Source organism: Equus asinus, chromosome 5, assembly GCF_041296235.1.
Source record: "Equus asinus isolate D_3611 breed Donkey chromosome 5, EquAss-T2T_v2, whole genome shotgun sequence".
Taxonomy (NCBI): domain Eukaryota; kingdom Metazoa; phylum Chordata; class Mammalia; order Perissodactyla; family Equidae; genus Equus; species Equus asinus.
In genome coordinates this window covers 104,881,622-104,909,556 of record NC_091794.1, presented here as the reverse complement: position 1 = coordinate 104,909,556, position 27,935 = coordinate 104,881,622, and the positions used below count along the sequence as shown (strand labels likewise).

General features: G+C 51.6%; 1 protein-coding gene across 6 annotated transcripts; it reads left to right on the top strand.

Moving 5' to 3' along the window:
* Positions 1-609: 609 nt before the first annotated feature.
* MFN2 (mitofusin 2) lies at positions 610-27,488 on the top strand. Of its 6 annotated transcripts, none has more exons than XM_070511073.1 (20): positions 610-877; positions 2,105-2,240; positions 2,632-2,713; positions 6,662-6,840; positions 10,532-10,667; positions 13,483-13,645; positions 14,274-14,398; positions 15,110-15,218; positions 15,304-15,411; positions 16,746-16,899; positions 17,135-17,202; positions 17,340-17,461; positions 18,867-18,993; positions 19,397-19,501; positions 19,774-19,876; positions 20,274-20,494; positions 21,127-21,282; positions 22,701-22,897; positions 23,760-23,894; positions 25,375-27,488. In XM_070511073.1, the coding sequence occupies exons 4-20, from the start codon at positions 6,666-6,668 to the stop codon at positions 25,442-25,444; spliced, it is 2,274 nt and encodes a 757-aa protein (XP_070367174.1). In that variant the 5' UTR covers positions 610-877; positions 2,105-2,240; positions 2,632-2,713; positions 6,662-6,665; the 3' UTR covers positions 25,445-27,488. The 6 variants fall into 6 exon arrangements, with proteins under 6 accessions (XP_070367174.1, XP_070367176.1, XP_070367172.1 ...); XM_070511071.1 differs by having other exon boundaries at positions 637-877; positions 2,101-2,240; XM_070511074.1 differs by having other exon boundaries at positions 685-877; positions 2,101-2,240; positions 2,646-2,713.
* The last annotated feature ends 447 nt before the right edge of the window (positions 27,489-27,935 follow it).

Genomic DNA, 27,935 nt, shown 5'->3' with positions numbered 1-27,935 from the left:
CAAAAATATTAATGAGATAGTTTACATTCTTTTTTCTTACTGTCTTACAGCACATCTCAGTGAGCACGAGCCACGTTTCCGGGGCTCCGTAGCCACGCGGGGCTGGGGGCTGCCTACAGAAGAGGCCAGCCTTGGAGCCCCCCCCTGCTGTGGCTGACCATCAGGAGACCTGTTTATTGCTGTCTCCTAGTGCCTGGCACATAATGAGGCCTAGTGATCTGCCACATGTGAGCTGGGGTAATCTCCCCTCTGAGCCTCCCGGGGCTGTTGTGAAGGTTAAATAAAATGATGTATGCTAGGTACCCTGCTCACTGACCGTTGTTGCTGTTCTTACTTCCTCAAAGTCAATTGAAGGGCAGCAGGCCCAAGCTTGCTTCCTGGCTTCCTCTTGAAAGCTCTCCTCTAAAACTGCAAAACGCAACCTTGGATACCAGAGCTGGCAGGGGCTTTGGGGTCAGGTTCTGGAGCAACAAACGAAGGAGCAGGAACCTCTAATCCACGCCCTTATTTTTTTTTTTTTTTGCCCCTTGACAGCTCGATGCTCCGCCCAGCCCAGCCCTGACGGGAGGCCGGCGGAACTACAGCCCCCATGATGCAGTGGGAGCCCCCGAGGTTACGTCATCGGCTTGGGACGCCACGGCGGTAAACGAACGCGATGAGACGCCCTTTAGGCGATAAGCCAGCAGACCTTTGACCCATTAGTAGCAGTAGGGTCGAACTAGCTGAGCTCCGAGTCCACCGACTCACCCGGGCCACAACGGCACACCTGCGGCGGCTGGAGGCGTGTGTCCTCCCTCCCCCTCCCGCCTCTCCCCAGGGTGGCGCTCGCTGGTGACGTCGGGGGTATGATGGCTGCGGCGAGGCCGGGAAGGTGAAGGTGAGAGGGCGAACGCTCCGGGGTGGTGGGGACAGGCCCGGCCCGGCCCAGCCCCACGAGTCCCGAGCAGCCCGGCGTCTGCCGGTGGGACGCTGGGGCCTCGCGGGCTCGAGATCCGGGCAGGCGGGCGTGCCCACGCACCGGTCTCGTCGCCCGGCCCTCCGCGGCCCTGAGAGGAGGGGGCGGGACGCGGGAATCGGGCCTGGGAGTGGGGTCCCCTGAGCCTCCTGGTCGCCCCCGCCTTCCCAGTCTCCCCGGCCACATTCCACCCCTGCTTTTCCCCTGTTTCTCATCGCGTCCTGTGTATTTGCCAGCATTCACTTCGCACATCATAGATGCCCACGTTCACCACCATAGCGCTCTGCCCTGTCCTCCCCCCCGCTTTGGGCACTTACTGCTCTCGTACTTACTGTTCTTATCTGTTTGCTAGTTTGACTTCGCACCGGGCAGTAAGCCCCTTGAGGGCAGGGACTGTTTTTATCCATTCCTAACTGAAGCGTTTAGCGCCCAGAGACGGCACACAGAAAATACCGAATAATTAGGTGTTTGGATGGGTGAAGCCAGAACTGCCCATCCCCCTCTGTTGTAATCCTTCGTTGCCCTATTTCTTTAATTTCTCTACGCACTTTCTCTCCTCCCAGAAAGGGCTCTGATATCGCTCCTTCCCACCCCCAGGGGTGGAGTAAGGCAGCTTCACGTAATTGAAAACAAGTGAGCTTTGCAGTCACAGAGAGGTGGTATCTCAGTTGCCAGCTTGGCCGCTTAACTGGCAGTCGATCAGTCTTTTAAGTATTCCAAGCCTGTGCACCATAGAATTGAGAAATAAGTAAGATACTGTCTACAGCATCTGGCACACATAGGCTTTCAATAATTTCCGCTTCTCTTCCTCATCCCCACCCTCCATCTCTCGTCCTCAGTTCCACAGTCCCCAAGCCCAGTCCTTGTCCTGGTTCTGCTCCCTCCTCTTGCCCCTCTGGATGTGCCTTTACCCCTGCCACTCACCAGCACATGGCTGAACATGTGTTCATGCACACCCAGGGTTGGCTCCACAGCCATGTGTTGTTTTTCTCCCCAGGGCACTTCCTCACGTACCACCCCAGTACCTCAGTGACTAAGCTTCCCTCAGGGATGAGTTTGTTTGGCTTTTACACCTGATTAGACATGTTTGGCACACCAGTTTTTTTGCTGCTTGTTGATGTGTCCCCTTTTTTTTCCTCCATAAGTCAGAATTGGTGGAGTCAACACAATTAGTAGCCAACTTCAAGCTGAGACAGGACAGAGGAGAACTCAAATTCTTTTCGTCTTTTTGACTCCGGCCATGTCCATGATGCCAACCCTGTGAAGGTTTCTCACCATCCAAAAAGTAAGTGGTGGCTGTGACATCTGGTGCCCTGGATCTGGGTTGAGTGAAAAGGGATGTGCTCTGCTGGCCATCCAATGGCAAGTCTCTTGGATGGGGTCATCTTTGCACAGAGCTGGAGTTTTCCAGACTGTTGGAAAAAAACCTGTGTCTCTTTTCTGCTTCCGTGGAGGATTTCGCAGTTGCTGAGGGCCTGTTTAAAGGTTGACAGTTCAGAAAGTGGTGGGATCTCTGGGCTCCCTGAAGAATTCATCTCTTATCTCCCTCATTTGTTCTCTGCTGTGCTGGCTCCTCCCTTCCCCCCTCTGCCCAGCAGAAGTTGGCTCCTTATCACAGCTCTTCTAAGTTTGCTCTGCCCCTTTATCCTGTATACGCTTTTGTTTCAATTTCTCAGCTTCTCTGTTCCAGTTGTGCCAGCAGACGATCCGTGGATCCATTTTATTTTCCCTGCTAGGAGTTGCTGTGCGTAAAACTGGGTAAGGAGGTGGTGTGGATCAGGGACTGTGCTTGGGATCCAAATACACCTTGCAGTGAATTTTGCTACTGCTCTCCCTACTCCCAAGACACCTAATCCTCCTCCACTAATAGCCTAGGTTGAGGCAAAGCTTTTGATCACCTTGGAGTGCTGATAGCAGTTTCCGTTTAGAATTGGGTTTGCTTCTGGTCTTAGGTTAATGTCTGTTAATACTGCGCCCCTATCACTTTTTTGGAGTGGGAGTGGGAGACTACCAGAATGAGTGAGGCTTTTCCTAAAGTGTGATCCTCAGGATTTTAAAAAATGTTACATTTTGTCAGGTAAATTTGCAAAATGGTGCATTAAATACATTTAAACTAGTGTCTTTACAACAGGTCTTCCTTCCCCCCCAAAAGTCTTTACTTTGCTCATGTGCTCCACTGGAGGGGGAACATAGCATATAGTGTTTTACAAATTGATTCTACAGTGGAACCCTTTTTACATGGAACATTGGCTGTGCTAGAGTCCTGGTGACCACACTTTGGGAAATACTGCCGTAAACTCTCTGAAACCATAACTTCAAGAGCGGTTTGTAGCAGTCAGAAGCTACAACTCAAAGCATGCTGCTTAGTGTATGGCTGATATTGGAGCTGGGCTCTGGCCCCATGTGCCTGCGGTGAGCCTTGCAGTGAAATAAGGATATCAGAGCTTTCCAGAGGAGGAGCAGGAACCAGCTGCTTCCCGCCACTCTGTAGGGAGGAAGCCAGCCGGTGAAGCCTGGAGATAGTGGGGGCCCTGTCTTGGCTTGTGTGCGTGTATTTTGCAACTTTGGTCCATTCGTGCACATATGTACGTCCAGCTTGCTCTTTAGAAGGATTAAATCCTGGAATCTGAAAAGTTTTTTCAACTCTCTTGACTTACTGAGCTCCAAATACTAAGAAACAGATGCTTAGCCGAAAGTTGCTTTTTAAGAGAAAACTAGGTTTGTGTATTCCCAGGATGGCAGGGTAAGAAAGTCCTCTCCTTAGGGGCATTCACTCAGTCAAACCATGTCTCACAGTTGTGGAGGGGGAAAGCAGAAATGGAAATAGGTCACTGCTCTGTGTCAGACACTAGCTTTCTAGAAGCTCATAGACTAGATGGGGAGATAAAGTGTGATAAAAAACCCCACAAGTCTGGAATGCTTGCATGTCCTCTATGGAGATGTCAGGGAAGGCTTCACGGAGGGGGTGACACTAGCGTTGGGTCCAGGAGGACAGTAGGAGTACGCCAAATGGGTGAAAAGAAAGAAGATTCCAGACTGAGAGCAGCATGTGCAACACAAACACCGACTCTCAGCTCGGGAATTGACAGAGCCAGAGAAATCAGACAGAACTCAGAGGGGTTGGCGCTAGGTTCCAGGTGAGAGGTTTGGGGCATGCAGCTGCCAGGTGGGGAATGGTGAGAGCAGGTCGGCTCCTGGACCGGCTGAACTCCGAGCAGACCTCATGACCTTGACCCACTCAGTTTTTACTAGTGTGCATGCCTTCGATTCTTGCACTTACTGAACACTAACGCTTTTGGTTTTGTTTCCTTTGGGCTTGCAAACAATGACCAGAACTTGAAAGCACTTGCGTCTGAAAGCTCGGCTGATCTCAGGGAACTTGCTGCCTGCGAGCAAGTCATTTCTGGGGCCGGGCGCTGCTGCTCCTCACCCCTGAGCATACCTGTTGACTTGATCCACATGCCGGGGTGGAGGACCTGTGGCTGTGTTGGTGGAGTTGCCTCTACCCTTCCCCGAAGGCTGGGTGTCCATGGGGAGAGTCTTCGTCTTGCTGGTTTACTGTTGTTGCTTTATAACATGTAAAACTACCTTTGAGCTTGTGCTGTGTCATCTTCTCAGTCTGTGTGGTATCACCTCGTTGTACACATGAAGAATCTCAGGCTCTGAGGTTAAATAACTTGCTCAAGTCTATACAGCCCAGAAATAGTACAATGACAATTTGATCCCAGTGCTGTCTGATTCCAGAATCTATCGTCTGTAACGCTCCCTCATGCCTCATCCCAGGCCCCTTTTCTTCTCCTTTCGGTGGCTCTCCTCTTCTGCTTATGCCCATCCCCTATCTCTCGAAGGGTCTTACCTGCTGGGCCACGGTAAGCCGGATTTCAGTGCCCTCTCCTTCTCTTCTTTGGAGGAGCCGGCAGTATTTTCTTCCCAGTTCCCCTCAGAGCTCTGCTGTCTTTCTCATTTAAGCCCTTGACATGTGGCCTCTGCGCTAAGAAAATCTCTCACAGCTGTGGCGTTTCATAGAGGAAGGCAGAAATGGACATCTGTCACTTCTCCCTCCCATCTCCCTAGAAATTATTAACATCACAAAATAATACATAGGTTTAGGCAAAACCTGTGGGTTCCCATTTCCCCGTGAGTCTGTCTGTCTTTCTGCCCACTCTTTGAGATGGTTAGTTCCTAGGGGCCACCTCAGTTACGATGCACTGTTTCCAGCTGTTCTTCCTGCTTCTCAGGAACTTGCTCAATACCCTTGGGTACCCTTTGGAAGTTTCTCCTGCATGTTCGCTTATGAGCAGTGCCTTCTCCGTTCCCAGACAGAGCGAGTGCTGGGTCTGGTGGATAGCTGGGATTAGGCTGTCTGGGGAGGGAGTGGCTGACAGAAATTTGCAGGGTATTGGAGAGGACAGAACAAGGCACACACAGCTGTGCACGCTCCCCCTCCTCCTCGGAGGGGCTTTTTTTCTTTTGACGTCCCGGGATCTGGCAGCTCTGCTGCAGAGATGGTTCTGTGCATGGTGGGAACTCTGAGGAGCATGCACTCTTGGGACCAGGGGTTCCCAGCCACCTCTGGGTGCCACCTTCTCTGGTCTGTCTGCCTCTTTTGACTTTGACCAAAGATCTCTAGTACTTTGGACTTAAAGCTCACAGCCCCTGACGAGCTGTTGTTATGTGAGAAAAGTAGCCTACAAAGATGTGTGGGATTGAGAGCAAGAGAGCTACCCACGCAAAAACAGACTGGGATGATAAACAGACGTCACAGTGCTTATCACAGAGTGGTGGGGGGCTATGGATTTATTTTTTCTTTTAGTTTCCACATTTTTTACAGTGCACACATTTATAATGCAAGAGACAAATTTTTTTTTGAGGAAGATTAGCCCTGAGCTAACTACTGCCAGTCCTCCTCTTTTTGCTGAGGAAGACCGGCCCTGAGCTAACATCCGTGCCCATCTTCCTCTACTTTATATGTGGGATGCCTACCACAGCATGGCTTGCCACGCGGTGCCATGTCTGCACCCGGGATCTGAACCAGCGAACCCAGGGCCTCCGAAGCAGAACACGTGCGCTTAACCGCTGCACCACCAGGCCGGCCCCAAGACAAATGTTTTTAAATAAATTGTAGAAGTAGACGTCTTTGATTTGAGGATCACCCTTCCTTGTCCACCCGTCCCCCAAAATAAAAACAAAAAAAACAAAATCTGTTAGGAATTAGGGCTACTGGGCACTGAACAGCAGAGTGGCCAGGGGCAGGTGCTGGGAGTCACTGACCTTGAGCGTCAGTCTGCTTTCAGTATTCAGTGCTTTTTCTCAGGTGGGTGATGTTAGGAAACGAGATTTCTGTCACGCTTTTCTCTCTAAGATTCAGGAGGGCTTCTCTGTGTCACCTCGTGATTCCTGCGTGTCTGAGTGGAAGGCAGGGCCTGTCACTGTTCAGCAGGCGAGGAGCGGCCGGTGCTAGGCCTAAACTCGGCATAGCGTCGGAGACCTCACCCTGAGACAGGGAGACTGGCTCAAGTGTCCTGAGAGGTCCCTTCTTCCTCTTGAGATGCTGGTTCTCCTCTCTCTGTCCCTGATCTAGTCTGGAGGGTCCTGTCTTCTTGATGGACAGAGCTGGTCCCATCACCCCGCTGCTCCCTGCCCTCCCCCAGCAGAGCCTCCCGAGCCGGGTGCTCCTGGGTGCACTCACGGTATCTTCTCTTGCAGCGCAATGTCCCTGCTCTTCCCTCGATGCAACTCCATCGTCACAGTCAAGAAGGATAAGAGACACATGGCTGAGGTGAATGCGTCCCCGCTCAAGCACTTTGTCACTGCCAAGAAGAAGATCAATGGCATTTTTGAGCAGCTGGGAGCCTACATCCAGGAGAGCGCCACCTTCCTCGAAGGTAAGATAGGCAACCTGCTCAGCCAGGCCCACTCCTACCAGTTTCCATATTTCCGTGCAGGATTTGGGGTGAGGAGGTCCAGCCCTGCCCTTGGGCTGCCAGATGGGTTGTCACCTTCAGCAGTGCTCTGTTCTCGGAATCACATGGAATTGGGCTCCAGGGTGATTAGGCCAGGAAAATGAGGAACCTGCCATTTAAGAATTCCTTATAATCTGTTTCATTTAATCACAAGGGATGGGTGAATCTTATCCCGATTAGACGATAAGCAGGTTGAGCCTTGGAGATTGTAAGTGACACATCAGGGCTCTACCCAGATGTCTCTGAGTCCAAAGCCCAGGTGTTTTCCTTGGCCTGGTTCTGGCCACCATTAATACCAGGCACTGTCTGGGTGTTGATTGTCCCTGACCCGGGTGTCCTTTCTCTCTGATATTTTTAGATGACAGGATTACAGATAGGAAACTTGCGTCACCAGCCCCTTTTCCACTAGTTACTAATTTGAGCCCAACCTCTGGGCCCCGCCCTGTCAGCAGGGAAGGATTGGTTCCTGGGGCCCCACTCAGTATGGTGCCGCTGACTTTCTCAGGCTTCCTTTCTAGAGGGTGCACCTTGGCTCCAGGTCCTGCGATTGTTAGTGAAGACCCAGTAGCTGAGTCTTCACTTGGTTTCCTCATTTTTGAAAGAGGGGCTTAGGTAAGACAAGGGGTTTTCAAATTCTAGTCTGTAGAACCCTAGGAGTTCAGTGGAAATGCCCCAGGGACACGCTTCTCTCCGCTCAAGTGGCTGGGCTTCTGGTGGTGTACATGTCGGGCTGCTACTTAAGGTTCCCTTTAAAGAAAGGGAATGTGTCCAGCACTATGGTCTGAATGTTTGCGTCCCCCCAAATTCACATGTTGGAATTCTCAGGTCCAGTGTGATGGTGTTAGGAGGCGGGGCCTTTGGGAGGTGATTAGGTCATGAGGGTGGAGCCCTCATGAATGAGATTAGTGTTCTTATAAAACAGACCCCACAGAGCTCCCTAGCCCCCTTCAGCCATGTGAGGAAACAATGAGAAGTCTGCAAGCTGGAAGAGGGCCCTCACCCAATCAGGCAGGCACTGTGATCTGAGACTTGCAGCCACGAGAAGTGTTAGCAGTACCTTTCTGTTGTGTGTAAGCCACTCATTCTGTGGTATTTTGTTACAGCAGCCCGAACAGACTGAGACGAAGAGTGGGCTCTTTATGCCTTGCCCTTAGCATGGTGCTTGATGCAAGAGAATTTGTTCCCTAAATATTTTTTAAATTTAAAAATCTGGATGGGGGCCGGCCCTGTGGCCTAGTAGATAAGTTCTCATGCTCTGCTTCGATGGCCCAGGGTTTCGCTAGTTCAAATCCTGGGTGCAGACATGGCACCGCTCATCAAGCCATGCTGAGGTGGCATCCCACATGCCACAACTAGAAGGACCCATAACTAAAAATATATAACTGTGTATCTGGGGGCTTTGGGGAGAAAAAGGAAAAATAAAATCTTTAAAAAAAAAAAAACAAATCTGGATGTTAAAGTTGTACGATTGGTGGTTGACGTTAGTCTACTTCGTTGCCCATTTATTTAGCAGTAGCTGTGGTGCGCCTGGTTCTGTGCATGCAGAGATGGCGCAGACTAGGCCACTGTCCTCCCAGAGCCCACACTAACTCTCTGTGATGTTCTGAGTCACTTACTCAGATGGTGCTATGGGTGAATTCATGTTTAATGAAGGTGTTTATGTGATGGCCTCAGGAATGGGTGTTTTGACTTCTCTTTTTTATGAAAGTAGTATGAGGTCTCTCTTATTGCTGGACTGGAAGGGAAAGAGCTAGAGTGATCCTGAGATGTGTTGGGGATTGTGCTGGCTAGGGGAGAGGATGGTTACTGCCTTGGGAGTGTTGTCTTAAGGGCAGGTAATGAGAGCTTGCCTGTCTACTGGCTGTTTCTTTTAAATGTAGCTACAGGCTCCCAGCTTCCTTTGCGGTGCATTCCGAAGGCCATGCCCACATAAGGGAGGAATGTTGGTGGGTGGGGTGTGTGTGACCAGCGGATGTGGGGAGGCCTTGTTGGTTTGATCACTTCCTTTCATGGCACCAGCTGCAGGGGAAGCTCACTGGGCAGTCACTGGAATGCCACTGATGCTCCAGATGCTGTGGGAGTGCTCGGTGCTGGGGCCTGTCAGCCCAGTGGTTCACTAGTGTCTTAGTCTGTTTGGGCTGTTGTGACAGAAATACCATAGACTGGGTGCCTTATAAACAACAGAAATTTATTTCTCACAGTTCTGGAGGCTGGAAAGTGCAGGGTCAAGGCACCAGCAGATTCGATGTCTGGTGATGGCCAGCTCCCTGGACTGATGTCTTTTCTCTGTAACATCACATGCAATCACATGGCAGAAGGGGCTGGCTAGCTCTCTGGGATCCCTTTTATAAGAGCACTAATCCCAGTCGTGAGGGCTCCACCGTCATGACCTAAGCACCTCCCAAAGGCCTCACCTCCGTATACCATCACATCATCACACCATGTACCATCACATGGGGGGACATAAACATAACTAGATGAGATGGGGGCAGGATCTTGCTCAGTAGCTCCCATCTGTCGTAATTTGTTTTCCATCTGCCTGTGAAGGGCGCTGGGAAAAAGCAGTGCAGTGATCCCATTGTCTATTCGCTTAGCAAGCTTTGTGCACCTGCTGAGCACTGGGTGCTGGCATTGGACAGCTGGGCCCTCACGTGGTGGATGATGCAGACAGGTGAGCTAGGCAGTTACACTATGGTGAGGTCAGTGCTAAGATAGCAGAAGTATAGGGTGCTGTGGGAGCACAAACAAGGGGACCTGACTGAGGTTGGGGGGAGTCAGGGAAGGCTTCCTGGGGGCTGTGCAGTCCAAGCTAGACCTTCGGCTGAGTGGAATGGGCCAGAGCACCCAAAGGCAGTGCATCAGTTCTTTGAGTGGGGAGGGGAGGTTCAGGGCAGGATTGAGCAAAGCCCAGAGTAATGGTGAGGCAGCGTGGCGTTGTGGGGATGTGGTGAGGTGGCATGGGAGGCAGCAGGGTGGCAAGAGACCCAGTGGAAGCAGTAGGCGGGGCCAGGTCAGGAACAGCCCTGGGAAGGTGCACAGGGTGCTTATGAGCCCGGACTCTGGAACCAGGCTGCCTGCTGCCGATGCCGGCTCTGCTGTTTACTAACGCTGTTCGTGGTAAATGACAAGGATTATATAAGGCCGTGTTTGAAAAGTGATCAGAACAGTGCCTGGTATGTAGTGAGAACTTTGTAAGTATTTTAGTAAAAAACATATAAGTAAATGATGGCAGTTAACATTCAAGAACTCATGTGTCCCAGCCACCATTCTTAGCACTGTTTGTTTTAGTTCATTTAATCCTTGCAGCATCACGCGAGGTGGGTACTGTTGTTATCTCCATTTCAAGGGTGAGGAAACTAAGGTGCAGAAAGCTTCGTTAGCCTGAGGTCACAAAGCTGGGAAGAGGCAGGCACCAGCACTCCCTGTACGGGAACCCAGGCAGTTGCTCCCAAGTCTGTTCTTACCGGCTGCGCGACAGGCCCCTCAGTGGGGAGTCTGAACCTTCAGCGCGGCCATAGCAGGGGGCCCCCGTGGTGGATTCTGTCCCCTCCGGACTTGTGACTGTGGAACTCCTTTGACCATGTGGTGCCCCTTTTTCAATCTCCATCTCCAGACACCTACAGGAATGCGGAATTGGATCCCGTTACGACAGAAGAACAGGTCCTGGATGTCAAAGGTTACCTGTCCAAAGTCAGGGGCATCAGCGAGGTGCTGGCCCGGCGGCACATGAAAGTGGCTTTTTTTGGCCGGTGAGTCCTTGGAGCCCTCACACCTTCTTTCTTCCCGGCTGGGAGGGAGTGCTTTGTACAGGATCACAGTCTGAGCCCCAAGGCAGGGCGCAGCTGGCCTGCCTCAGAGTTCATTGCTCTGCTTCTTTGTTGTTCTAATTTTTAACTGTGGTAAAATACACGTAACAGAAAATTTACCGTTGTTAACCATTCTTAAGGGTGCAGTTCAGGAGTCCTAAATACATTCGCGTTGTCGTGCAGCCATTGCCACCATCCATCTGTAGGACTTCTTCACCTTGCAGAACTGACACTCTACCTGTTAAACACCACTCTTGTTCCCTTCTCCCCCCGGCAGCCACCATTCTATTTCTGTCTCTGTGGATCTGACTGCCCTAGGGACCTTGTATGAGTGGAATCATACGGCATTTGTCCTTCTGTGACTGGCTTATTTCACTTAGCATTACGTCCTCAAGGTTCATCCATGTTGTAGTGTGTATCAGAATCCTCTTCCTTTTTAAGGCTGAATGGTATTCCTTTCTGTGTAGATACTGTGTCTTGTTTATCCATGCATCCATGATTGACACTTGGGTTGCTTCCACTTTTTGGCTATTAGGAATAATGCTGCTGTGAACATGGGTATAAAAATATCTGTTCAAGACCCTACTTTCAGTTCTTTGGGATATATGCTCAGAAGTGGAAATGCTGGATCATATGGTAATTTTATTTTTAGTTTTGTGAGGAACCACCGTATCGTTTTCCATATCTACGACCATTTTATATTCCCATCAGCAGTGTACAGGGTTCCAATTTCTCCACACCCTCCCAACACTTGTTTTCTGTTTCTTTGGTAATAGCCATCCTAGTGGGTATGAAGTGGTATCTCATTGTAGTTTTGGTTTGCTTTTCCCTAATGATTAGTGACGAGCATCTTCTCATGTGCTTATTGACCATTCTTACATCTTTGGAGAAATGTCTGTTCAAGTCTTTTGCCCATTTCTAAATTAAGTTGCTGTTGTTGACTTGTGGGAATTCTTTATGTATTCTGGATATTAATCCCTTATCAGACACATGATTTGTAAATATTTTCTCTCATTCTGTGGGTTGCCTTTTCACTCTGTTGACTGTGTCCTTTGCGCAGAGGTTTTTTATTTTGATATAGTCCATTTTGTCTTTATACTTTTGGTGTCACACCCAAGAAATTGCCATATCCAATGTCATGAGGCTTTTCCCCTATGTTTTTTCCTAAGATTTATAGTTTTAGCCATCAGATCTCCTTAGTCCACTTTGAGGTCTAGTAGGCATCTCTGGAGTGTTTTCCACATCAGTAAGCAGTTCTCAGTGGACACTGACTGTGTGACCTACAGATTGAACTCAATTCTGCACTGTCTAGCTAGAGGTAGTGTCAGACTCCACACTGCCACAAGCGTGCCCCCACTTCAGACGCCATTTGGAAACCTGTGCTTCTGACCAACTGACCGTAAATCACAGATTCCCGTGACCCCCCCTCAAGTTGGATTGATTTGCTGGAGTGGCTCCCAAAGCTCAGGGAAGCATTTACTGACGTTGACCAGTGTATGATAAGGGATGTGATAAGGGATGTGATAAAGGATACACAAACAGCCAGATGAAGAGGTATGCAGGGTGAGGTCTGGGAGGGTCCTGAGTGCAGGACCTTCTGTCCCCGCTGGGACTGGGAATGCACCACCCTCCAGGCATGTGCATGAAGCTCATCAAATCTCATTGTTTAGAAGTTCTTATGGAGCTTAATCCACAGCCCCCTTCTGCCTTTTCCCAGAGGTTGGAGGTGGAGCTGAAAGTTCCAGGCCAGTAATCACTTGGTCTTTCTGGTGACCAGCCCTTCCTGAGACTGTCTGGGGGCCTCACCTTGAGCCACCTCAGCAGCGTAAACAAGTGTGCTCAAGATGGGCTCCTTATAAATGACAACAGACACTCCCATCACTCAGGAAATGCCAGGAGTTTTAGGAGCTCTGTGCCAGAAACTGGGGACAAAGACCAAATATGTTTCTTATTATACTACAGCACCTTTAAAAAAATTAAAATCCGGTAGAGGGGAAAAAGGCCTGTGGACAGGTTGGGTGCTGTGCACACTGTGGTAGCCTGAGGAGTAGGCACTCTGCTTTGAGTCCCACCCTTAGTGATCTGTGACCTCAGGTGTGGCTCTCAGCTCCTCTGGCTGTCCTTTCTTCGTCCTCGCCTCAGAGGTGTGGCCCCCATCTTGGTGAGTCAACTGAGTAGAGCTGTTTTTCGAGAACCGGGATACCGAACGGGGCAGGAGGGCGACAGTAATCTCTTCGGTAGCCAGCAGTGACCAGCTGGTTCTGGTCTGGTGAGGAGGAGCATGACGGAAGAAGAGCAGCAGTACAGGCCTTTTGTGCAAAACCCAGGACATTGGGGTCATTTGGGGTCATTCAGCTGAGGTCCCATAGACTGAGGATGACACCCCGGGGGGTGAGGCAGTGGTTTCAAGTAGAGGAGCGGGTTATCCTTTGGAGACAGGTGGTCTCCACAGCGATGCTGGGAGGCTTGCGGTCGGGCCGGGCTTACCTGAGGACAGGTTAAGTGTCTGCATGCTGGCGCTGCACTGTGTGAGCCCCTTATAGGTTCCTTTGCAGTGATGAACCGGGAGCACATCACAGTCACGGGCCAGTGGTGTTTGTCCATCCATTTTCATAAACTCAGAGTGTCCACTCTGCCTGTCCGGGCTCTGGTGTCACTGCAGAGAATAAGCCTTTGGACTTCCAGGCTGGTTACTTTGTTGGGAAAGCCTAAAACTCGGATGTTGGTAGCTTCACTGACAGCCGGTATTTTCTCATAGGACGAGCAATGGGAAGAGCACCGTGATCAATGCCATGCTCTGGGACAAAGTTCTGCCCTCTGGGATTGGTCACACCACCAATTGCTTCTTGCGGGTAGAAGGCACAGATGGCCACGAGGCCTTCCTCCTCACGGAGGGCTCGGAGGAGAAGAAGAGTGTCAAGGTGAGGGCGCTGTGGCAGGACCATGCCCGTGTAGCCTTCTGGCCCAGCTTTCAGCTGTCTGGGTCGGGTCCATTATGACGGGACCGACAGGAGAGGGCAGTGCCCCTGCAGTGGGGTACAGGAAGCCCTGTTCTAGCCCAGCGAGAGCTTCAGGGAGGGTCTGAAACAATCCGGAGTCTTCACTTCATTGCGTGTGCCAAGCAGGCCATCTGACTTCTCTTGGCAATGAAGAGAGTATGTGCCTCGTTCTTTTTTGAGGTGTTGCCAGAGAGCGATTCCTGCATTTGCTCTGTGATTCTGACATGTCAGCTAGGGGCATGCACATTTTGATTTTTCTGAGAGCCAGTTGCATTATTTTTTGGGGCCATATACTCATTTTGGTTCATAAAGAATTAAGGGAGAACACCCTGGGCTTTAGGATGACATCCAAGAAAGAAGCTTAAAGGAGGAGCGAAGAATAGTTGGTTCTTATTTACAGCTCCCACCCAGCTCTTGACTTTTTATATGTGAAATGAAAGAAAAAGGAGTAGCACATTGGGCAGCAGCCTCAGGCCACTGTGCCGTGGCCCAGTCTCCTGGCTGGTGGCTCTTCTTCAGCCGTGATCTTTCTTTCCCTCCTCCCCATCAGACTGTGAACCAGCTGGCGCACGCCCTCCACCAGGATGAGCAGCTGCACGCTGGCAGCCTGGTGAGTGTGATGTGGCCCAACTCCAAGTGCCCACTGCTGAAGGATGACCTCGTGCTGATGGACAGGTAAGAGGGAGGGTGCCTCCCTCAGAGGTGCAGATTGGGCGGGCACCAGGTTTCCGTTTCTGGATCATCCAGACCAGGGTCCCCAAGGCCCTGTGGTTGCTCTGATTAAGTGTTACTTCCTTTCAGTCTGGCTCAACCAAATCCTCCTGCCTCTTGGGTTTCCTCCAGGGTCTGTACTCTACCCATGGGCATCAGTGCCCTGAAGATGTCCCAGTGATGGTCTGAGGACACTGTGGAGGGGTAGGAGGGATGCTCGAAAGTGGGAAGGTTCTCAGCCTCAGTCCAGTGTTAGTCTGTGTGTTAGGGGTGGGAGCCTGTGGTGGGGGGCTCTGTGGGGTACGGGTTAGGTTTTACTTCTCTTGAAGGAGCACTTTGCCCTGCTTTGTGGACAAGTTATACCAAGAAATACAGTACTGCAGTGCTTCCTGGGCTCACATAAATACAAAACTTCACATTAATTGTGTATCCTCAAAGTAAAATGACAAATCATTATGTTTTTATAAAAGTGGTAGATGGATGTGGCAAAAAACTCATTTTCACGCAATGTGGAAGCTTATGAAATGAAAACTAAGATTTCCTCCAATAAGGACCAGGCCTGATTTCTGTCCCATCTCTAGCTTTCCTCCCTTGCCTGGCCACCTCAGGTCTGTCAGAGCAGGAAAGGTAGGGCCCATGCTCTGTGTGTCTGATGATGGTTTACCTGTCACCTAGCCCTGGCATCGATGTCACCACAGAGCTGGACAGCTGGATTGACAAGTTTTGCCTGGACGCTGATGTGTTTGTGCTGGTGGCCAACTCGGAGTCCACCCTGATGCAGACGGTAACCCCTCCTCCGCCTTTTCCCACACTCCTGGGGCCCTGGCTGGCACCGCCCCGCCTACACTGAGGTCTTTCTCCTTGTCCAGGAAAAGCAGTTCTTCCACAAGGTGAGCGAGCGCCTGTCCCGCCCAAACATCTTCATCCTGAACAACCGCTGGGATGCGTCCGCCTCAGAGCCCGAGTACATGGAGGAGGTTGGTGCCGCTTCATTCAGGGGTTTGGGGAATGGCATCCCTGTGAGCGGCGTCCTCCCGCGGCCGCTTCGTGCGCTCCCAGGCCATGTGAGGTCTATGACTTCCCTGAATGAATTTTATTGCCAAAGATTTCCCAAGTGTTCCCTGGGGTCTCTGTGGTGTCTTCTGGTGGCTTTACAAACTCTCTTCACTTCTCCCATTCACTTTCCCAGAGCCCTCTGCTCTTTGAGAGGCTTTCTTCCAGGTCTGAAAAGCATCCCCACCACAGTAGCTGCACCCTGTGTGGGGCCAGTGCTCACTTTGGTTCATGAAGAACTAGGCAGGGGCCGGCCCCATGGCCAAGTGGTTAAGTTTGTGCACTCCGCTTCAAATCCTGGGCACGGACATGGCACCGCTCATCAGGCCATGCTGAGGCAGCATCCCACATGCCATAACTAGAAGGACACACAAATAAAAATACACAACTATGTACCGGGGGCTTTGGAGAGAAAAAGAAAAAATAAAATCTTAAAAAAAAAAAAAAAGAACTAGTCATTATAGAACAGGCTTGGCTTTCAGAAGACATCCAGGAAAGAAGCTTAAAAGAGGAGCAGAGAATAGTTTGTTCTTACTGACAACTCACAATTTTTAACTTTTTCTGTATGAAGTGAAAGAAAAAGGAGTAACAGATTGCTACTATTGGATGGTAAAGTGTACAGTCAGCAGGCTTACACTGAGCAGTGTAACTTTGGTAGATTCTTAACTGTTCTGGAAATTCGATTTCCTCACCTGTGAGATGGGTGTAGTAGATAGAGTTGTTGAGAGGATGAACTCTGTTAGAATTGAGAAAAGCGCCTGGCATATGGCAGCTGTCCACAACAGGCTGTTACCATTTGTAAGTTCTAACGGTAGAACCTGGGGCTTCAGAGCTAAAGGATTGTCTGGTGGCCCCGCTCATTTTATAAATGAGTTCCTGGGAGGATGGGCTTGTTAGTGTAGAGCCCGGGTTTAGGTTTCTTTCCTTCTGGGGCACCAAAGTGAGACATTATATAGGCTCTAACAAGAGGCAGTTTGGGGCATGTTTAAGCATTTCTGCTTGCATATGCATAAAGTATCTTTGCCAGGCTGTACCCCAAGAAACCCCCATGACATTGATTCTGGAGAGCTTGGTGGATAGAGAACAGAGATGGTGGGTGATGGTTTGCTCTCTGTGTGTGTTTACACCTTGTGAATACTGAATCCTGTGGCTATATCACCTGTCTTTTAGAAAAGAGGCAGTTCGGGGCTGTGGGCTCCATCAGGAGGGGCCCCCCCACATCCCACCTAGCCACGTGCCCCCATCTGCTTCGTTCCAGGTGCGGCGGCAGCACATGGAGCGTTGTACCAGCTTCCTGGTGGATGAGCTGGGCGTAGTGGATCGAGGCCAGGCTGGAGACCGCATCTTCTTTGTGTCTGCCAAGGAGGTGCTCAATGCCAGGATCCAGAAGGCCCAGGGCATGCCCGAAGGAGGTGATGATGGAACGGACTTCTTTCTTGTCCCTGATTTGAGACGTTTGGTCTCATGCTAAGTTGCCTGGTAGAAAGTAGTTCTGAGATTGAGATGATGAGAAGAGCCTTGAGTGAGAAGCTCTTTGCTTCCCAGCCAGTGTTTGGCCAAGTGCCCCATCGGCTCGGTGTTGGGGGATCTCACCATTTTCCTTCACTGCCAAGTTATTTCCAGACTAATGCCGTGCAATTCTCCTAGGGGGCGCTCTTGCAGAAGGCTTTCAAGTGAGGATGTTCGAGTTTCAGAATTTTGAGAGGAGGTTTGAAGTGAGTCCTTTGATTATGATATCTGGTGATTCTGTGCTCCCCAGCTGTCACTGGCTGTGTCCCTGGCAGTGAGCCTGGCCCTTGGCTGGGGGCACCTGGTGGCCTCTGCCTCCCTCAGTGCCTCTTGTCTGTTCCAGGAGTGCATCTCCCAGTCTGCAGTGAAGACCAAGTTTGAGCAGCACACGGTTCGGGCCAAGCAGATTGCAGAGGCAGTCCGCCTCATCATGGACTCTCTGCACATCGCGGCGCAGGAGCAGCGGTAAGAACTCGAGACTGTGGGCAGGCGGAGGGGAGCGCTGGGCAGTGATAGCCTTGCCCCTGCCTGGGATGTGCCCAGGGTCAGAGCCCCCAAGGCAGAGCTGGGTCTCTGGGTTCCCACCAGGCCATGTTAGATCCACGTGGAGCCGCTGGTGAGGAGGGCCGTTGGCTGGCTGTCCCACCTGGCCTGTGCAGCGTGGTTCCCTGAAAAGCCACCCGCACGAGCCCGCGTTGGAGGCCTCAGCCCAGTGCTGCACTGCAGCCATTCTCAGAGCATAAAGTGGAACACATTTTTTAAAAATAACTGTTTTTGGAGAAATTAAACTATAGGAAAATACGGAGAATAATGTAAAAACGCCTTGCTTCTACCACACAGAATTGACAGTCTTTGCTCTATATTTAAGTTAAAAAAAGACAGAAAAAAATGTTAAAGACCCTTTGATTCTTCAGCTTCTGTCCCAGTGGCACTCTGCGCCCTCCTCAGAGGCAGCTGTGATCATGAATGTGGCGTGTAGTCCTGTCATCCATTTTAAAAAGGACTTAAATCCTTAATTACGTGCATGTTGTAGCTTTGTGCGTGCTTTGACTGTGCCGCTCCAGCACCGCACTGCGCCTGCTCCTGCACCTGGCTTTCCTTTCCCCTCGGCATCGTCCTTGCCCTTTTTCCTCGTTGATACATGTAGTTGGAGTTTATGACTGTTAACTGCTATGGAGGATTCCATTATATTCCTGTATATATTCCGTATGTATACTCTGTAAATATTTCTCCTTTTCCCACTGATTTTAGATTTCATTTTTTGCTATTGCAAACCCTGCTGCAGGGGTCACCAGTTTCCGTGTCCCCTTGTGCACATTTGTCAGAGTCTTTCTGGGATTGATTCCTGGAGGTGGCACTGTTCGTCTTAGAGGAAATGCGCTTTCAGTTTTGCCCATTTCACTCTGTTGCTTTCTGAAACATCTGAGCCATTCGTGGTCCCACCGCCGGATGTCTGGCGCTCCTTCCCCGGCCCTCACCACTGCTGCAGACTCACTGAGCCTCGCCAGGATGCTGCACAGAGTAGTGGCTCTTCCTTGCTCCATTTTCCTGATTACTAGTAAGGTTGAGCTTTTTCCCCTACATTAATTGGCAGAGCTTGTTCTAAACCCCCTGAAAGTACCCTCTGCCTCTGTCACCACCACATCTTCCAAATGGAAGACCTAAGGGCGAGCAGTTGGCACCACCTCTCCCCCAACCTGGGACGGGGAAGGGCACACCTCTGGGCATATGTGAGAAGCTACCAAGACCCCCTGGGCTCGCCACGGCCAGGATCACAGCTGGGGCCCACGCAGGCTTTCTGGCGTCCCCTCTTGCTCCTCTGCTTAGTCCGTGGGGACCTGGGTCTTGTAACCAGCGCCCTTTCTCTCAGGGTTTACTGCCTGGAAATGCGTGAGGAGCGGCAGGAGCGGCTGAGGTTTATTGACAAACAGCTGGAGCTCTTGGCGCAGGACTACAAGCTGCGGATCAAGCAGATTACGGAGGAAGTCGAGCGGCAGGTGAGAAGCGGAAGGAAGCACTTGGGGAGATTGGGACTCAGAGTCAAGTCCAGTGTGATGCAAAAGTGAAAAGCAGACATCCTCGTCGGGGCACTTCTCAGCCTCCGGGAAAGAATTGGGGGCCCTGATGTGAGAATGGAGCCTCCCTTGGGTTCCTTGTTCCTTTGTGTGACCCTGGAAAAGTCACCCTCTGGACCTCCTTCTCCACGTCGTAGATCAGAGTTTGGTCCCAGTCTCTGATGTCCCTTCTGCCTCAGAAGCTTTAACTCCACAGATCAGCTGAGGAGACTCTGGGTTGAGGGGAAGGCTACACCGTCTGTTGGAGTCTCTCAGACTCTCCTGGTGCTGCAAAACTGAACCACGTTCTTCTTGGTGCTTAACCGCGTGCTTCCTTCTGCTGTAGGTGTCCACGGCGATGGCCGAGGAGATCAGGCGCCTCTCTGTGCTCGTGGACGAGTACCAGATGGATTTCCACCCTTCTCCAGTAGTCCTCAAGGTTTATAAGAATGTGAGTTGTTAAGCAGCAGGTGCCCTGGGCAGGGGCCCCTCTTAATCCCTTTTGGCTCCTGGATGGAATCACCGAGCAGACAGCGATTCAGCCCCCACTGGTCTGTGTCAGGGCCCCTCAGCCAGGGAAATGAGACCCAGGTTTCACACAGCCTTCCGCCGTCCCCTGGTGGGCGGGGCTGACCAGCCTCAGATTTCCTTGTCCGTTGGCTTTCCAGAAGGAACTCCCAACGGGGCGTGCTGCTTCCCTTAACTTCTCTCTTCTGGTTGCAGGAACTGCACCGCCATATAGAGGAAGGACTGGGCCGAAATATGTCCGACCGCTGCTCCACGGCCATCACCAGCTCCCTGCAGACCATGCAGCAGGAGATGATAGGTCAGTGGCACAGGGGACTCGGGACTTGAGGCTCTGGGCTGCCCAAATGGTGAGTTGACTCAATGCCCTCAGGTTCTGGGTATGTGTTGTGAGTTCATCCCACGCGTAGACTCCAGGAGCCGTGTTGTTACCACGTGGGACTATCGTAGGCTGAGTTTGGCCTGCTCCTTAAATCCACATGAGGCTTAAATGTCAGCAGGTCTGGAGCCTCGTCTGCATACCCCTGGGGAGAGCTGGCCTGCCTGCCCTGAGTGAGGCACTCGCAGTCCCACAGGCCCGCTCGTCCAGGCCTGGTTTCGGGGCAGAACCATCTGCATCCTTGGTGGTGGCTGACTTGGCACTGGTCTGGCGTGGGGGCTGAGCTGATGTGCTTTCTCCTTGTTTTTGTTCCTGACAGATGGTTTGAAACCCCTCCTTCCTGTGTCTGTGCGGAGTCAGATAGACATGCTGGTCCCCCGGCAATGCTTCTCCCTCAGCTATGACCTGAACTGTGACAAGCTGTGTGCTGACTTTCAGGAGGACATCGAGTTCCATTTTTCCCTTGGGTGGACCATGCTGGTGAATAGGTTCCTGGGCCCCAAGAACAGCCGCCGGGCCTTGATGGGCTACAATGACCAGGCAAGCAGAGTCCCTCCCCCTTGGGCCTCGCGGGAGGTCAGTCTGCTCCCCGTCTCCGCACACATGAACCACTCTGAAAGGGGTTCCCTGAGGCCGACAGCCGTGGCATGTGTGCCGCCACATGGCACACCACAGTCGAGGTTTTTGCCTTATCCTGGGCACTAATATTTGTGAAATCACAAATAATAGCTATATTACTTTCCAATATATGTTAAAGTAAATATTAAATATTATTATATTTAATCTATATTTATCTATATATATTAAATATAGATGACATATATATCCATATAGCACCCTTTTAAAATTCAGATTTTAAAACCCCCGACTCTGTGCTGCTTGAGTTGTTGTATGTACTACTCTTGGCGAAGTGTGCTGAAGCGTTCCAGGATGGCCACTGCTCGTATTTTGTAGCATCCCACGATGCTTACCATTGGGCTGGCACGTCTGTTATGAAGCTTAAATCCTTCTCTGCTACCTGCAAAACTCAATTTCCCTCATTTTGCGTTTGGAAATTGAAGAGCTGTTCTCTGTGTTCCCGTTCCAGGACTCCTAGCCTCGAGGGTCACTTGAGGCTTGTATAAGAGACTTGCCACATTCTTCTCAACCCTTCCCCTCATTTCTTTCTTCAGGTGCAGCGTCCTGTCCCTCTGACGCCGGCCAACCCCAGCATGCCCCCCCTGCCACAGGGCTCCCTCACCCAAGAAGAGCTCATGGTTTCCATGGTCACTGGCCTGGCCTCCCTGACGTCCAGGACCTCCATGGGCATTCTCGTGGTTGGAGGAGTGGTCGGTGACAAACCCTGCTCGGGAAGTGGGCGGGGGGTGAAGGGCAGGCGAGTGGGGACTGAAGGGCACACTTCTGGTGGTGCTCCCTGCGTTGGCCCAGCACTCCTCAGCGCGCACAGCGTTTCCACATCCATTTCTTCACTGTGGTCTCATGGGGAGCTTTGCAGCCTTAGCCCTTGAACATATATTGATTGACTTATGTAAGTCCCACTCAACTAACATGATGTTGAGAGCACTGTTCCCATTTTACAGATGAGGAAAATGTAGGTTTGGTTTGCCAAAGACACAGCTGGGATTTGAACTCTGGCCCCGTCTGACTCTAAGGCCGTGTTCTTTTCCCTGTAGGGCCTGTACTACATGATGGATAGGGAAGTGACCTGAGAAATTGATAAACCTGGGTTCTAGAGAGCTGGGCTTGACCAGGAGTTTCTCATTTGTAGGTGAGCAAACTGAGAGCAAAACGTACAGGGGTTTAAGACGAAAGAGCCAGGGGGGCCTTGAACCCTTGTCTCTCCATCTCCTGGTTTTGTGGCCCTTTCCTCCCACCCCAATGCCTGAGGTCGCAGGCTGCCTTCTTGATAATGAGGTGCTCCCCACATCCTGACTCAAGACACCCTGCAGCCGGAGTCATTTAGGCCTCCGATTCTCTCGAGGATGTGGGCACGTTCTCTATCATGGATGCTTGAGTTGTGCAGTGGTGGCAGAACGTGGCTGTAACAGACTGTGAGGAATTGCGTTCTCCGCTTGTGCGACTAGGGGGGCACAGAGCCGAGGCCCCTCTCCCTGCGTGTTTGCAGATGGGTCATGCTCTGGTTCATTTTTCATAGATGGTGACCTGGCAGAGGGTAATTACTGGAGACGCTGACACTCGGTGGTTATGTAGCCCTTTTACAATATCTCAGTTTACCCAAACAACCCTGTGAATTGGGTGGAGACCATTATGCCCATTTTGTAAGGAAGCAGGTGTACAGAAACTTGCCGAAGGTCACACAGCCAGGATGGCAGGCAGCACTGGCGCCTCGATTTCCAGCTCTGAGTCCCGTGCTCTGAGTATGACCACACTGCCCTGAACCACAGTATTCCACCCCAGACCAAAAGAAGCCATCTGCTGAGGAGTGCTGTGCGGAATCCTGCTTGTTGTCAGTGTCAGCAGCACGGGTGTTGCTTTAAGAATTCTGTGTGCCTGGATCTGTGCTTCTGCTCCCAGCCCCATCATGGGGCCAGCACTAAGTTTCCCTCATTTCCAAACTCGAGACAGTCCCTGCCCTTCTGGCCTCAGTGGGATCAAAGGTGTTCTGAGTAGAAACACAATGGCTCCTTGGCTGGGGATCTCAGGCCGGTCCTGGCAGCAACAGGCTGAAGGGATGAGCGCTGGGATGGCAGAGAGGCTGTGCTGGCTGACCGCTGTGCCTCTGCAGGTGTGGAAGGCCGTGGGCTGGCGGCTCATCGCCCTCTCCTTTGGGCTCTATGGCCTCCTCTATGTCTACGAGCGTCTGACCTGGACCACCAAGGCCAAGGAGAGGGCCTTCAAGCGCCAGTTTGTGGAGTACGCCAGTGAGAAGCTTCAGCTCATCATCAGCTACACCGGCTCCAACTGCAGCCACCAAGTCCAGCAGTGAGTGTCCCCATTAACCCAAGGGGCCAGCGTTGGCTCCTGGGGTTCAGGACTTCCCTGGAGGTTCCCTCCTTACCTGGCCTGGAAGCCACTGGGCCCTGAGCATTGTCTGACCCTGCCCTTCAGCTGTGTAGTGCCAGCTTGAGGCCAGGGTTGGGGAGAGGCGTCTCTCCAGAGACACCTATGTCCTCTGCTGGAACCAAGTAGGCCTCTGCTCTCCCAGGGAAGGAAGACATGAGACATGGGAAGACAAGGGACATTATGTGTAGGATTTTTTAAAGGTTGCCCTGCAGGGCTTGGGTGTGGATATAGCCTTGAAATTCTAAGCCACAGCCCCTTCTTCATGGCACGGCTTGGGTCAGGTGGGAGTGGATCCGTGATCTGGGTGGTGTGGGGTGAATGGCAGCTCCCTGCCTTCTGCTGCTGTGGCAGGCTCTTTGCTAGGCATTTTGCTCCTAATTTTTCTTTTTCTTCTCCAACCCGTTGAGGTAGACGTGTTTTTATGGGCATCTCCTTTCTCAAAATGAGGGCATGGAAACTTGAGGAGTAGTCACTTGTCCCCTGTCACTCAGCTGATGAGCAGCAGAGCCAGGATCTGAATCTTGGTCTCTTGTGCCCAACCCAGTGCACACTGTTCTGTGCTCCTGGTTCTCACACTCTGGTGTTGCTGAGTATGTGTGGTGGTTGTGATGTCTGTGGTCTCAGCAAGGGTAGAGAAGATTCTGCCAAACCAGGACGGGCACAGGGCCGAGCCACCAGCAGGGGACAGATGGGCTGCGACTGCCCTGCTCTGGGTTGGATTTAGCCACCGATGGTGTTCTGCAAAACAGCTGCATGGTTGGTCTGACTCTCTCCCACTCAGGGAACTGTCTGGGACCTTTGCTCATCTGTGCCAGCAAGTCGATGTCACCCGGGAGAACCTGGAGCAGGAAATTGCCGCCATGAACAAGAAAATTGAGGTTCTTGACTCGCTTCAGAGCAAAGCAAAGCTGCTCAGGTGAGGCTGGCCTGGGCGGCGGGGGCGCTGGGCTCTGGGGTGCGGCCCAGGCATGGTGGGAGCTCAGTTGCTTGTCTGTGTCTTGGGCACGGACACCAATCTCTCTGGTGGGGATTTAGCTCACTCTTGTGGTAGGTGTTTGCCAAGCACCCGCTGGATACCAGGTGTAGTGCCAGCATTGGAGGTTCAACGAAATGGTCACTGCCCTCAGGGCGCTCGCATCAGGGGCGTGGTGGCAGCAGAGGACCAGGCAGAGCGGTGCTGTGAGGTCGCAGCTCACACACCTCCTTCATCGCAGTGTCTTGGGCCCTTGACACAAGATGTTCCTCTCAACCCTCAGCATCCCTTCAGGGTCATATCATCACCTCCGTTTTATAAAAAGGAAAGTTGGGGCCTGCAGAAGTTGAGTAGCTTGTCTGGAATCCCACAGTAGATGGTCGAGCCAGGACTAGAAGAATCCAGGTGCGCTCAGCCCCGGCGCCCTCTGACACTCTGCACACTGGTTGTCCTTTGTTGTCTACCGTGTGCCGGGGACACTGGCTAGACCTACCATACACGTCTTACTCCATTTCTCTCTGAGCTCAGAGAAAGAGGCATACCAGCGTTTTTGCCCACAGGGAAGCTGGTTAGGCAGCAAGTGACTGCCAGAGCCCAGATTGGAGCCCAGATCTGCCTGGGTCCCTGTTGAAACTCCGAGTTTGCAGGAGAGAGTACCGGTCTTGGAGCTGGGTGTCCTGTTCCTGGTCCAGATGCTCCTGTTCTGGGAAATCACTGAGCTTTCCTGTGTCTCCTTGTTTTCATCTGTGGAGTGGAGTAAGATTTCATGACGCAGCCACCCAGCAGAGTGTAAAAGTCCTCGGCCCACTCAGCTGAGATAACATCAGTACACGGGGACCCTGTGCTTCCTGCCCCCGCCCCTGACGTCAGCACCAAAGGGGAGCTGCGTCCGAGGGCAGCTGCTCCAGCCCCTCAGCTGAGGAGTGGACTTTCCCTTCCCTTCCTTTCCCTGGCTGCAGATCTGCCCTCCTTCCCACCTTCCTGGGACAGCCATTTTCTAGGGCCTTACACATGGCTCCTCTCCTGGGAAATCTCGGGTTGGAGGGGTGTCCGTGCTCCTCGTCAGCCACAGGGACGGGGTGAACCTGAAAAGGGCCGAGTGTCAGCAGCCCAACCCCTTGCTTGACAGGCAGGAAAACTGGTCCGACAGTTCAGAGGCTTGTCCGTGGTCCCAGGGTGAAGCAGAAACCGGGCTGGAGGGTCAGAAAAGCCTGCCTTTCAGCTCCACCACTGATTAATCTAGTGTGACTGGAGGAAGTTATTTAAGCTCTCAGGGCCTTGTTTTCCTCCTCTGTAAAATGGGGGTTATCAGGGGAGTAAGTGAGACCACACGTCCAGTATTCTTAGCACAGTGCTTGGCATAATAATGCGAACGTTACCTATTATCAGCTGTTACCATCACACAATAACCGTTTCTCTGCAGGAATAAAGCGGGCTGGTTGGACAGCGAACTCAACATGTTCACGCACCAGTACCTGCAGCCCAGCAGATAGTGGGCGGCCAGGAGCGGAGCCTGCGGGGAGAGGGGCGCGGCCGCCGGTGCGCGGGGCCTCCCACCAGCGCCCCGTGCAGTTCCTGTCAGTTGCCGCCACTGTGAGAATTGAAAGCACCCACTGTCTCATACTGTTTTGAGCCCTTAAACGCTAGTTATTTTCCCCTCCTTTCCCTGATGTTGAAGGAGGATCTTCTGGCTCATACCCCTAAAGGAGACTTTTTTTAAACAATGACTATGGACAGCATGGTACCAGGGAGTTAAGTCGAGTCTTTTCTCTACCTTGTCAGGCTCGCTTGATTGAGAATCATCTGGTTGCTTGATAAGGTCGTGGGATCTGCCAGCATTGCCGAATGCCTGACTGGAGCCTTTAAGGGTATCGGGCAGACCCCTCCTCCTCTGGCCAACACTAATGCCCACCCATGCACACCTGCCCTCCTTGCCCCCAGCATGCCCTCGAGAAAGGCCTCCTTAGGGCGTGGTTGGATTTTCTTCTGGATTGCACCAGAGGTAGTCCCAGAAAGGCTGAGTCCATCCCAGAAGGACTTGTGGCTTGTGTATCAGTTTTCTTCAGCTTTCCTGCTTCATCCTGTTTACAGAGCCTTCCCGACATGTCTTTGTGGTAGGGCTCAGGATGCCTCGGGTTCTCTGCTGAGGCAGGTCCTATGCCACAAAGGGTAGGAGAGATGGTACAGAGGTAACTGCAGTAGTGAGAATAGCTTAGGGGAGATGGTGTGTGGAGGGGCGGGTGGCCCTTACTGTGACAAAGAGGGACTTGTCTCCCTTCTCTTCATTGTGTCCCTTGTTCTCGTTTTGGTCCTTGGCCTATGTAGTCTGGTTTTATTATTAGTGAAAGATGGTTTGGTCCAGATTGATAAAGGACGTGGTAGAAGGAAAGATGGTGGCAGGATGAGGGGAGGGGGCCGAGATGGCTGGAGAATGTGGAGTCAACACAGAACAGGGTCCTCCGTTTGACCTCGCTCTGTGAGGGGATCGTGGTGGCTGAGAGCTGTCATCCCACTAGCTCGATTGCATCCCTGTTATATCCCTTAAGAGACGTGCCCCCACTCCTCACCCCCGCCTTGGCCCCAGCTGCCCTTGGCCACCAGTCCCCTGGATTAAGGCTCCTGTGCCAGTGATGCTGCAGTTGGCAGGGAGACAGTGTGGGCAGCCCCGTATCTGTCCTCTCACCCACCCCGGTCCCCAGAGCCTCGAGCTGACACTCATTTGGCCTTATGTTGACTTTGAGAAGTGTTTCCCGTTGTTGAGTTTGGGGGTTGTTACTGGTTGAAGTGGGGGCAAGTTTCTGTCTCCTAGGCGTTGACTGTCTGGGACAAGCAGCCTTTGGGCAACAGATTTTGCAGAGCAGGTCAGAGAACTTCCTAGAAACAAGCAGCACCTCTCTCCCAGAAAGAGGTGGGGCTCAGACCGAGAGGCGGGGCTTGTCCTACTCTTGAATCCACCGCCCTTCGGCTTCGGGGAAATGAGTTGGTGGCCTCTACTCACTGGTGGGTGGCCACGCAGGTGGCGTCCTCTCCAGGCGTCTGCTTGTCCTTCACACCATCTGCCCCGTTGTGTGAAACAAAGTGATGGACTTTGCCAAGGTCGCTGTGTGGTGGGAGGATGTTCTGAGCGTTTGCCAGGCCTGGATGGTAGTCATCTCACACAGCGTGTCAGGAGAAATAAGCATTACATAATTCCAATGAATTTTGTTCTTTTTGGGGGAAAAATTATTTAGAATATAAACATATGAATTTTTTAAATGTAGCCCCTGGGCAATGAATGGAGTTTTGTGCTCCTTTACAATAAGTAAGGGTAAATTTATAACTCTGAGGGAGAGACCATTTCTGAAAGAAGTTAGGCAAAAAGCACTTTAATTTAATGCTGCTAATTTTGTTCTCTGTTTTTATGTTCATCTGCTGGAGTGCAAGACGTGCTTGACACAGTTTTTTCTCCGATGTATTTAAGGTGATATATTTGCCTGAATTACTCCTGTATCATTGCTGATAATATTGGAAACTAAAATAAAACCTAATTGGAAAGTCTTTGTAGGATCTCCTCAATTTATTCTTCTTATGTGGACTTTCTTTGACAGACCAAGTCTGCAGGCTGTATTTTGCAATGACCTTCACTTTGTTTAGGGGAAGTTTCCACTGTCATCTGCCTGTGGGTTTCTCTTACTCTTGGAAGGAATCTGATACTCTTAGAAGAACAAAAGGCGTAACTGATCTTTAAGGACCAGGAAATCTAGAGTGATTTCTCTACAGATTTCACTATAACTCTAAACCATTCATTTTTCACTTAAAAAGTAATGACTCAGACTGGTCCACCCTAGTTTGCTTTCTGAGAACTTGGTTGTGACCTTTTCTTTCTTTCTCTTTTTTTCAAGGGCCCTGCCTGCAGTTGTGACTAGTCAGTTTCCCTGGTCCGGGACTCTGGTGCCGCCACTGCTGGCGCCGTTTGTCCATTTCAGAGGCCTCTGCTTCTTGCTG